Here is an 11934-nt window from a genome sequence, read left to right on the forward strand (position 1 = left end):
CTGTCCCCATCATTCCTGCCCCTGATGGTGGTCGATACATGGTGCGTCGAGGAAGACAACTCCTCCCTGTTACTGCTCCTCAGCGCTGTGTTTTGGGCTGCCGGGGGCAGGCAGGAGAGGTTCCTCTGCAGAACTTCCAGGTTAACGTTTGCAACCTGGGCCGTAAGCTTTGAGGGCTGTGCGAGAGCCTGCGGAGGGTAGCACCACGCAGAGGTCCCAAAGGCTGGTGCTGCCCGAGTTACCCTGCGGCTGGGGCCAGCGGCAATGCACCGGTGCAGTGCTGCGCCTGCACTCGTGCCCTGTACTGCGCTAACCCTGCTACACCCCGGACAGCATCAAAATTGTTGTCTTTGTACAGTTCTGGGCTCTGTGCTGCTTCCAGGCTTCCTCAGGGACCTCCAACCCAGCACGCTGCTCTGTGGAGATGCACGGTATCGTTATCAGCGATGGGACTGAAAATGCAGTTTGACCGCAGAGAGCAGCCATGGGTTGCTGTGGAGGGGAGCTGCTCTGCTCACAGAAACCGAGCAAAACCGAGTTCTGCCTAACGGGTGCACGTGAGAGGTCTTATGTTCTCTGCTGCCTTTGAATTATAGCCAGAATGGCAGAATAGCAACTCCTAGAAGTATGAAAGTGCTGTATACAGAGATCAAAATCCTACAATTGCTTTGCCTAGCTGCAGTGTTGGGATTCAGGCTGAAATTTCCACGCATTCTTTAGGTGCCCATTTTCTGGGGCTTACAGAGCCCTTTGAAACCTCTGGGAGGTGTATAATCATAATTAGTCACAGCATTCTTCACCTATTTAAAACTCCGGCTACCTTCTTGAACTGTAGGGCTCCTGCGGTGATAAACTGCCCGGGCTATGTGCTGTTACCTTAACTGTCTGCCTGCACACCACCATCATCACCTTATGTGGGATCTGGGGCAGAAACACATCTCAGGCTGTTCTCCACAGCTTTCGGTCGTTGTAACTACATCTTAAATGCAGCACCAATTACAGTAATGTAAAAATACTCCTGGCCTGAACCTCCCAAGTTTCCTATTGATTTCACCAGGAGCTTTCCCGCATACAAAGAGTTGGGAGCACCTGCCTACTGTTGTAAATGTTGGCTTTAAATGCTTCATCGCTTTCTTGCAAATCCTTGTCCGGGATCCTGTTGTACGTACGTGGCATCCAGCCCTCCGCAGCCATCTGTGGTTGAACCCAGCAAATACAGCTGTTCGTGCCACCGATGAAATGTACTTTGAATTTGTCTCCCCAAAGCTAGCTATGGGAAGGGAGAAAACTTGCGTGTCTACAAAACCCTGACCTGAAACGTCAGGTTCTGACACAGGCAGCTGAGCCCAAAGTGTTGTATTTATTCAGATCTCGCATGTTTTTGAGACGTGTTAGATTGCCAGCACTACAGACCCCCCAGATGCAGCCAGGAGACCGAGGCTCTGCCCTCCACCCTCTGCCATCCATCACCTGCTGCCTCATCCAGCAATGGGGCTCTTTATTTATTTATTTTAGCCACTGTGATTTATCTGGGGGCTTCCATGGAAACTGCATCAGTGATAAATGACAAAAGCTCAGCAGAGCCGAATGACGGAAGATGAATTAGCTTGTGTGCCGCAGCCCCAAATCAGCCACTTTTTGTATCCCTTGTTTAGTTACTCACCGCAGCTCCAAGGACCTGGGGACGACACCAACAAGTGCATAATATTTCAGTGTGAAGAGGCCGATTAGTCAGATCATAGGGAATAAAGGCAGAAAAATAAACAACCGTGGCGTTAGGTACAGAAGTTGTGCTCCATTGTCCTGTAGCTGCAGGCTATGGTGCCAGGCCACTTCTGGCCCGCTGTGTTGGGTTGGAGAGACTTTTCTCCGTTTATTTCTTGTCTTGCACAGTCCTGTTAATTGGAGTATTTTGAGTACGTGTAGAGAGGGATTTGCTGCGGGTCCTTCTCCTAGCATTGTTGAGCATGCTGCAGAAAGAAGGCTGGGGATCCAAAGCAGACTCGCGTCTGATGGCACTGAGATCCTGCGATGCTCCAGCTCCCTGCTAACGTAGCTACCGCTGGCCGGGTACCAGAGCATCCCTGTGGCCGGCGTTGCAGCTTAGCTCAATCCTTTGATCCCAAGGAGCAGGGAACCTGCTGCTGCTGAACTGCCTTTCAGGCAGAAGCTTCAGTTCCCTTTGCTCAGTTTGGGATGCTGATATTAATGTGATGCATCTCTGCCTTAATTCCATTGATGCCCTGCTACTGTCGACATGCTGAGAAAAACAAGAAAGTGATAGAGTAGCAGCAGGTATTCCTGCTGAATTGTTTGTATTCGTCTGCTGATAGATTGAGACCAAAGGAGGCATGAAGAGAGATTATCTATCTGAGATGCATTAAAATTTCCAGCCCCCATCTATCACTCCGAAATAGCGAGGTGCGAGCGGCGGCCGAGCTGAGCCCAGAAGGACGAAGGCGGTGACCCAGGGCGCAGGAGAGGACAGGGTCACCGCCGCCCTCGGTGCGGCGGGTGGCCGGTGGAAGCGGAGGGCACAGCACTGGTGAGCCGGGTGCTTCGCTCACCCTGTGTAGAGTAGGGGAAGGGAAGAGAGTTGTCCCCAACACAAGAGTTATGTTCTTACTTTTCCTCCTTGCCTCTGGTTAGTTTGCGTTGCAGCAGTCAGGGATTTAAGAAACAAAAAGATCCGTGTATTTTTCCTTGTTGCTATGTGTTCCTTCTGTAGCAAAATATTTCTGTCTTGTTGCAAAGGCGCAGCATGGTCTTTCTGTGCGGAGAGCAGGCGAAGGCAGAGCTCTAACGTGGCTTTCGCAGCTGCTCCTTTAACACACCGCCTCTGTTCTTTTCTTTCCAGACCCCAGCCTCACGACGTGCGCGGACCCCGGCGTGCCGCTCTTCGGGATGCAGAACAACTCCCAGGGCTACCAGGTACTGCCACGGCAGCGGGGTCCCCTCGGCTGCGCCCCTGATCCTTGCTGTAGTTAGTCTGTGTCTGAGGCCTTACATGGATTAATGTCTCTTCCCGTGAGCAGGACATCCCGGCGTGCTCTGTTAGACCTCACCGTGCGTTTGTACGGGATTAACTAGCAATGCATTATTTATGATATTAATTACAGTGCTTATTAATAGTTATTAGTGTAATTAGTATTCACATTGGAGACATAATTTCCATTCATTTTCAGACCAGATTCTGTAGGTGGTTTTCTTAATCTCAGCTCCTGTACAGTATGAAATCAGTGGAAAGGAGAGAAAAAACCAAAGCGATTCCCCGGGGTGCTCCATCTCCAGCCTCCGCTGCCATCCCCATGGGTGCCCATTCCCTGCTGTGACGGAGCCGGGAGCAGGGTCGGGATAGTTGATTCCATGCGGCTATTCCTGCCAGGGTGGATCTTTCAGTTTTGCTGCTAATTAGTTATCTTAATCCTGGGGTTTAATGAATTAATTCTAGTTTTTAATTAATACTGAGACACCGTAAGTCTGACTTTTGTACGAGCTGCCAGTCTGAGAGCTGTAGCGGAGCCGCCTCAGGTGCTCACGCAGGGGATGAGGTGGTGGCTGGAGCAGCGTTAGAGGGGAACGGTGCCCTTGGACGCGGTACCAGGGCCCGCGGCAGCCCGCTGAGAGGCCGGGAGCGGCTGTGTGATCGAACCCGGCGGCAGGGTCAGCGAGGAGGTGGCCCGCACGGTGCAGCCCTGCTGGGGAGGGTGAGAAAGGTCCTCAAAGCTCGGCTTGGCAATTTTATTCCAGTCTATTCTGGTTTTAAAGCAAATCCAGTTGCAAAAACGGGGCTCGCAGCCAAACGGCATCGTACTGCCAACCTGGCTGAAGCAGGGAGTGAGCTCCATTGTACGATAATGCTTTGGTTGAAATAAGAATAATTTGGTTGAAACCAAATGCAAAAAAGTGGATAGTCTGCAGAAAGTAAGCATACCTCAAAAATGTTGAAAAGTCAGTTTTCAGGTTTGGTGACCCCTTTTGCTATTCACAATCCAAATTGGTGTTTATAATATAGCTACAGGATGTTTGTTGATACTACTTATATCAAATATCCCTTCTGGCAAAAAAATCAGCCCTTCCTAATAGCACCTATGGCTGATGCTGGCTTTGGGTATATTTAAAAGACAAAGCAGCCTTGCCTCTATGGCTAAAAGCAGCAGCTCCCTGCACAGTTAAAGGCTGCAGCTTTCCAGGGGCTCTGAGAGCTTTCTCAACACCAGGCTCTGGCAGGGCGGCGAGGGAAGAAAGCAGGTGACTGCCCTCTCCAGCATGTGGAAAATGGAAAATTATAGAAGTCCTTTTGTGTTATAAGCGTGGGTGAACCACAGTGCGCTGGAAGGTTCAGTGGTTTATCTCCTGTTATAACAGGTGGGAAGCATCATCTTTTTCAAGTGCCAGAAGGGATACCTGCTGCAGGGCTCCACCACCAGGACCTGCCTCCCCAACCTGACCTGGAGCGGCGTGCAGCCGGACTGCGTCCGTAAGTCCTGGGAGAGGTTTTGTCAAAGGAAACCGGTGCCTTTAACCATGCTGTTGCCTTGTTTTGTTGCTGTGCTTCACTGTGCAAATTGCTGGCTCTGAAGAGCTGGTAATTTGGGGGGGGGGGGCTCTGAGAAAATATTCGGGAAGAAAAGGGAGATCACGCAATCGCTTCTCTCCTGACATGACTACACCAGCAGCCGCTTCTGATTTCAGATAAGATTTTTTTACTTATCCATTCCTCAGAAACGTAGTTTCAGGTGAGACTTTCTGTGTTTCTGAAACTGCATTTGATGGCCGAGATGTGAGCTCGTGCTCCAGGGACCAAGGTTAACATTTAGCCAGAAGGGCTCTCCGGCAGAGCAGTGTTTCTCCTCATCTTTAATAACGTGTTGCTCTTTCTTTTAAGCTGTCCATCATCTTTTCCCTGCTGCACCAGAAGGAGTTTAATTTAATGTATTTAAGTGGCAATATCCATCATGGCCTCTGTATCATAAGTATTAAAAAGCTTTTTCCTCTCCCTTGTGAGGTGGTTTATTGGTGAGATATTTTTCCACTAACTGACCCTGTAGGTGTTTGTTCTGCGAGCAGCCCAACCAGGGCACCCACCTTTAAAAACTCTTATACGTAGCATCAGGGGAGAGCGGGGCGGTTGCTCTGGAAGGAGCTGCCCTTCCCCGCTGCTCGCCTGGGCGGTGGGAGCGCGTCCCCAAACTCACAGGCTTCGCTCTGCTGAGTTGGAAGAGCAGCTGTGGCTGTACGTGGGATTTTGCTCCTGGTGCTAGGTGCCTTGAAATAGAAGATGGTTTTGGCTTACCCATGCCAGCAAGGACTACCGAGTTCTTGCCTTTAGGTTCTGTGTAAAGCCTTCTCCATCCGCAGCGTGGAGTTGGATGCAGTTACTGCCAAGGAGCGCTGAACTGCCGCCTCCAGGCTGGGCTGCGGGCTCGCAGCCGGGGCTCCCAGGCCGTGCGAGTTCGGGTTGCAGTCTTTCAGCTTTCTGCATTTTCTATTTCATCTTCTGTAAAACAAGGATGAAGATAATACCTCGTGAAGGCTGCTGAGGATTTGTTTTCATTCATGAGCAGTTTGAGAGCTACAGAAAGGGCAAATTTACAGTGTGGGTGAGAGGGAGCTTCCCGGCTCTGTGATTTATTCGTTTTGTGTCGTAACTTCTCAAGGAAAGCGGTGGCACATTTACAACAGGACCTGATAGAGCAGTGTGGGCACACGCTCGTTTTGGTGGCAGGGAGCTGGACGAGCTCGGCTTTGGTTTCTGTGGCCAAATCCTGAAAGTTGTTGAGCAATTATAGGAATTCATGACTACTGCGTGCTTCTGAGGACTTACTGTGTGATCCTGTGGACAAGTAGGTGGAAATTATTAGTAGGACAGCAGTCCTATGAAGAGAGATTATACAAAACCAGATCTGTAATGCACCCACTGGAATCACTGGCTTAACTTACCGGCCCTTGATGTCCTGTAGAGGCCGGGCAGGGACGCAGTTTTGGGGTAAGAGTTCAAAGGAAGGAGGAAGGTGTCTTCAGCATCATTTGGCTTTGACTTTTTTCCCTTAAAAGGTGGGGGATGGCAGAGCCTGATTTTCAGTTCCTGGAAGCTGGAACCGAGGGAAGGATCCCCTGAGAGCTTTAGCCAGAAAGAGCAATCTAGCCAGCAAAGCACGGGAAGCGGCCTCATTAATTCATTTGGCTGGGAAAAATCCAGGCACGGCATTGTCTCCCTCAGTGAGCGGAGAAAGCTTTTGCTGAAAAAAGCTCTTCTAAGAGCTTTCTGTCCTTGCTGATGTCATGGTGTCACTCTTCTGCCTTTCTGTGTACGGCTGGATGGTGGCTCTCATCTCTCTTTTCCTTGTGCTTTTCAGCTCACCACTGCAAGCAGCCGGAGACCCCCTCCCACGCCAACGTCGGTGCTCTGGATTTGCCATCTCTGGGCTACACCTTGATCTATTCCTGTCAGAGCGGGTACTATCTCACCGGAGGATCCGAGCATCGAACCTGCAAAGCAGATGGCAGCTGGACAGGAAAACCACCTATTTGCCTCGGTAAAAGCTCTGAGCAGCATGACCCTGGTTTCACGTTTGCCTGCGCCTCTGCAGAGGGGAGCGTTGCAGCCCAAGAGAAAACAGCTATTCTCTTAGACCTGCAGAGTGTGTTTGCACGGCTGAGCTGGCTGCGGAGACCACAGCTCTGACGGGGTCCTGTGCAGCTCCCGGGGGAGGCAGCCGGGGGATTTTCTGCCTGATGGTTTGGACCTAGAAGCATCTGCGCAAGACAAAGATTGTTCTTTACCTCGCACACGTTTTACCTACCTCAGAGTCTTAGATCAGAGAAGTGCGGTGGTCTGTTCTTGAAATAGAGCCGTCTGGCTCTCGTGCAGCATGGTAGCTCTCTCTGGGCACTTTGTTTTGGAGCGGGTGGCAGGGAAGGACAGTAAATGAAAGCTTTGTGCTGTTTCAGTGGGCTGGGCAGGAACCTGTCCAAGGCCCTTGCACACCTGCAGCCACATTACGTGTGTGAGCAGTGCCAGCCAAAGGCTGTCCTCTGGTAGCACCAGCACGGAAGTGTCTCAGCAGCGTCAGATGCCGCAATATTCACCGGCGGTGCTTTGCCCCTCTCTTTCAGCTGATGTCCGCCCCAGCGGAAGGCCGGTTGGCACCGCGCGGGATCCACCGCTCGCCAAGGTGTCAGGTACCGTAGCGGGGCTCGCTCTTCCGTGGGACACGTTAGTGCTAGACCTGGACCTTAGCAGGTCCGTCCCTTCCCCAGGGCAGCCAGAAACCCGGCTGTTCCCTGCAGGTCTTGAAACTGCTGGGCTGGTGAAAGCGGCCCGCGTGCCTCATCCTGTTCATGCTTCACTGGAGAATGGACAGGAGCCCTAAGGGAGTCGGGCACCAACGTCCACTGCCCTCCCCAGGGCACTCCGGAGACTGGAGCCCTCTAGGATGTCTTATATTAGACCGTTTTTAATAAAAAAAAAAAATTGTCAAAACAACAAAATTAAAGTAATCAGCTTGTTTTTCTCCTCTCTTTGGCTTTGTACTCAGTGATGATAACACAGTGGGTGGGATTTGAGATATTTAAGTACGTATTTGTGAATTCAAAGAAAGAAATTTGCTCTATTTTGATTTCTGAAAAATGGAAATAAATAGCAACGCTCTTGTTTTTCTGCATCCCCAATTGCTGTGGATTCTAGTGCCTGCGGATGTGTTTGCAAGGAATTCCCTTTGGAAAGGCTCCTACGAATACATGGGGAAAAAGCAGCCTGCGATGCTGTCTGTCACTAGCTTCGACCCTGTCACCAGTAAAGTCAATGCCACTCTGATAGACCACAGCGGCGTGGAGCTCCAGGTGTCTGGTAAGGGAGCTGACATGGCCGTTTGTAGGGATTTACACTTGTCCGAAGTGGTCTCAGAGCGAGGGGCAGCGTGCTCTGCTGTATCGGTGACGCTGATGTTCTGATAGAGCTTTACAGAACCAGCCAGGTTTGAAGTCTCCAATCTCTGATTGGACCAAGACAAACAAAATCACATACCTGAGTTTGCTTTGACTCTACCTGAAAGGCAGCTGAACCCGGTCCGTCGTCCATCCCCTGCGTGCTGGAGTGGTGGACTTGTAGTCCAAGACAAACAAGATTAAAACCTGTGAGCGCTCCTTGTCCCTGCCCTCCCTGGAGCACCAGGTTGTTAATGATGCAGCAGCATAACCTAAACGTTAACCGTTGAGTCTCTTCCCATGTGCAAAACGTCTTTAATATCCTGAGGGTGGCCGTGGGATTGCGTGTTGGTGGTGTGTTTCCCGGTGCGTCCCACTGACCAGGTTGGTAGGAGGAGCAGTTGTCCACTCTAAGGTGATGCGGTGATTTCTCTGCTCTCAGGTAGAAAGTTAATTACTTCAAACTCAGAGAGTCTTTGTGATCTAGTGATGAAAAGTCACTTATTTTTCAGGCATTTACAAGAAAGAAGATGTGCACCTGCTTCTCCAGGTTTACCAGATAACGGGGCCAGTGGAGATCTTTGTCAACAAGTTCAAAAACGATAAATGGGCTCTGGATGGACACGTAAGTGCACGGGCCCCTCGTACACAAAGTGCACCCACACAACTCCTCCCATTGCTATCACAACCCCAGCTGTTTTTCTCGCTGAAGCTGAGGCTGCTGTCCTGCAGTCACCCGCTCGCTCGAAGGGGACATAGGGCATTCTTCCAGCACGCGAGATAACGTTACACGACAGTCGGCTCTTCCATGCTCCCTTGCACCTCTATCTGTTTTTTTTTTTTTATTGCCCTATGGTTTTGAATCTCTAAGTCTTCCAGATAACACTAAAGGAGAAACCAGCATGATTAATTCCATTTTAACATTTTATATCTGTTAAACATCAGGCTAGAGGAGCTAATCTTCCCTTATGGAGTCAGCTTCTCACCCCAATTTCTGTGTCTGGTAACTTCCCATGCCCTTAAGAGATCTGCTGGAGCTTAGAAGAAACGTGCATCTGATTGACCCATGGTCAGTTGTAGCCCAGAGCCTTCGCTATCCCTGTTGAATCAGCAACCAGTTCTGTAGTTTACTGCAAACAAGATTTTTTTTTCCTTCCTTTGAGATGTGGGAGCCTTACCATGTTGTTGGGCAGTCAGACTTCTTAAAAAACACCACGATTTTCTGGGGAATTGAATCAAATTAATGCTATGCATGAACTTGAAAGAGGCTGGGACAAGATGGGTGCTGAAATGCCCGGGAAGTGTTGAACAGATCTGTTGATCTCTGCTCTCCTGTCATTGCAGGTCTCATCAGAGTCGTCAAGCGGCACGTTTGTGTACCAGGGCTTTGTGCGTGGCAAAGGCTTCGGGCAGTTTGGCCTTCAGAGACTTGGTAAAGTTCCTCCGATTACTTCTTTTTCCCTTGATTGCTGAAAGTTAGATTTTGGTGATAGTGGAGGTTTTCAAACAGGAAACATTTCTCCTGTCCCTGGCTTTAATTTTCAGCCCTGCTGGGCCAGATCTTTATATCTGGTTTTGAACCGTCAGCTTTAACCGAACCCTTTCCAGCTCCCCTCTGCCCATCGTTTGTAAGAGAGCTGGCAAAACCCAAACCAGCCGTTGGGGTAGAGAAGCCGGGTGCCCTCAAATCTCTGTACCCCGGGGGGGTGGGAGATGGTCACATCCGAAACGGCTTCTGTTTCTTTGCGTTTGAGGCGGAGCGGTGCCACGCTGCACGGGGCGGAGGGTCCCCATTGCCTGGCAGCACGTCCCCGCACTTTGCCGCTTTCTCGCCTCCGGTTCCTCCCCGTACGATGGATGTGGCAGCTCTGCCCTGGCTCGTGTTTAAACACTGAATACCTTGAACACTGGATATTCTGGCAAGGGGGGCTAAGCCCATCCTCAGCTTGGATAACACAAGATTTGGGGGAGACAAACAACACAACGACAATTTTTTTAATTTGGGAACAAAGTGAGGCGTTGAAATAAACAGGTTTCTGTTCAAAGACAGGAAGAGTTTGGAGCCACAAATAGCACCTGGACGCTTTTTTTTTTCCACATTGCCAGATGTCTGACCAAAAAGCCCGAGTCCCATTGCTACCACAAAAAGTGCCTTCATCTCACTTTCAGAAATCACAGAGGCACTTGAGAGCTTAGACGACCCAAGGTCTAAGCTCCTAAATATCTCTTAAAATGGGGCTTGAGCTCTTCAATCTCTTAGGATTTTTGGAATCTGACCCTGGAGTCTTGTCACCTTTATGGAGAATTAGATGCTAATTATTGCAGCCTTTGAAAGTCTCCCTTAAAGCCTAACTTTTAAGCATTCAAGTTAGAGCATTTTGATAAGATAAATCTATTTACATCTCTCTTTAATTGCAGTTCTAAATAAATGATGATGTCTAAGCTAGGCTAGATCTCCAAACCATTCTTCATGCAGCTCAGAAGGTTGTGATTACCTTCTACAGCAATGCTTCTAACTATCTTGTTCTGTTGTTGAAGATGTAACCTGTAACTCAAGCAAACCCCATTTCCCACAGCGGTGTTTTGAAATGTGTTTACTTCTGCTGTGTTTCAGACATCAGCATGATGGAAAATGATCCAGAATCAATAGGACACCATTTTGCATCAAACAGCAGTTCTGTGGCAGCTGCCATTCTTGTGCCTTTCATAGCCCTGATTATTGCAGGGTTTGTGCTTTATCTCTACAAACACAGGTGGGTTTCAGGAATGATGCCAGTAGGTGAAACAAAATCAGGGGGCTGACAGAAAGAGTTGTGAGCTTGCCTTAAAAGCACTCCCCCTAGACCCGGTTTCTCATTTAATTCAGAAGGTGAAAAAAATAACGGAGTAAGCATGCGTGGAGGGGCAGGGGTGTTAGGAGAAGAGAGTGTTGAAGGCGCTTATGACCATTAATAAGATTTGTGGCAACATTAAGTAGGATAAGGCAAAGTAGATTTCATACTTCAGCGTTCAAGCTGGCTTTGCATATGTTGTAAATTAGTTATTTCTCCTGGTCAGTGCATTGCTGTGGAAGCGTTGCTGCACCGCAGAGCATCGTGCAGCCTGGCCGCTCCGCAGAGGGAGCACGCTCAGGGCTATAGCAAAGCCCAGGGAGCTGCCTGTGCTACAAATCTATAGTAAGATTTTACTGTGGATCCCTTCTGCCTTATCCCCAGGTGCTTACCCTCTTCAAAAGCAGCTTTTTCCTTACCACTGGCTTCTTGTCAGGCCTGCTCAGCTGGCTACAGCAGGAGCAGCCATGACCTCTCTGGATTTTTCTCTCTGACATCCTGCAGGAGAAGACCAAAAGTCCCATTCAATGGCTACGCAGGCCATGAAAACACCAACGTCCGAGCAACGTTTGAAAATCCCATGTATGACCGAAACCTGCAGCCCACGGACATCATGGCCAACGAGACGGAGTTCACAGTCAGCACGGTGTGCACAGCTGTATAGCACCCGGCCCCTCTGCGGTGAGTGGGCAGAAGGGGAGCACGAGAGCGGGACGGTGCCACCGCTCTCCTCGTGTTTGCCACTTGTAAAATGCTGGCTTGAAGCAGTGGTTCAGAGGAGCACCCAGAGTGGGTCAGATTGCCCAGGAGATCATCTCTGCCCAGGGCAAGACCCAAACCAGCATCCCCATCGCTGGGTGTCAGGTGCTCACTGCCAGTTGGGGCAGGACCTCTTGGGGACCAGTGGCAAAGCAAATCAGATAGCCCTGCGGTGAGAAGAGTCACCAGGTGATGGAAAAAATGACTCTTTAAGAGAGTTCATGCACTGTGCGACTCCAGGCAGCGGGTTTTGCACAGTCATCAGGAGAGGCTAAAGCAAGGGGTTTAAAAGTTTTACTGCACAGGCACAGAGAAATAACTTAATGTCATAAACAAGAGTACCCTGTGGACTTCAAGAGTGCTTCTAGACTGGAACGTTCTTAGTTTGAGATAATGAAGCCATTGCAGGCTTTCC

The 11934-nt window shown here is 49.8% G+C and overlaps 1 protein-coding gene across 1 annotated transcript in view; it reads left to right on the forward strand.

Annotated features, from left to right (window-relative positions):
- The window catches only part of CSMD2 (CUB and Sushi multiple domains 2), a gene marked incomplete at both ends in the record, with an annotated part of 300879 nt that extends 289455 nt beyond the window's left edge, over positions 1 to 11424 (forward strand). Inside the window, 9 exons of the mRNA XM_082329451.1 lie at positions 2858 to 2931; positions 4369 to 4480; positions 6360 to 6539; positions 7120 to 7185; positions 7691 to 7852; positions 8442 to 8554; positions 9274 to 9361; positions 10544 to 10682; positions 11265 to 11424. Of these exons, the coding sequence (XP_082185577.1) occupies positions 2858 to 2931; positions 4369 to 4480; positions 6360 to 6539; positions 7120 to 7185; positions 7691 to 7852; positions 8442 to 8554; positions 9274 to 9361; positions 10544 to 10682; positions 11265 to 11424 (1094 nt within the window). The remainder of the gene's footprint in view (positions 1 to 2857; positions 2932 to 4368; positions 4481 to 6359; positions 6540 to 7119; positions 7186 to 7690; positions 7853 to 8441; positions 8555 to 9273; positions 9362 to 10543; positions 10683 to 11264) is intronic.
- Between the last annotated feature and the right edge of the window lie 510 nt (positions 11425 to 11934).

This window comes from Platalea leucorodia (assembly GCF_965183815.1).
Source record: "Platalea leucorodia genome assembly, chromosome: 18".
Classification (NCBI taxonomy): Eukaryota; Metazoa; Chordata; class Aves; order Pelecaniformes; family Threskiornithidae; genus Platalea; species Platalea leucorodia.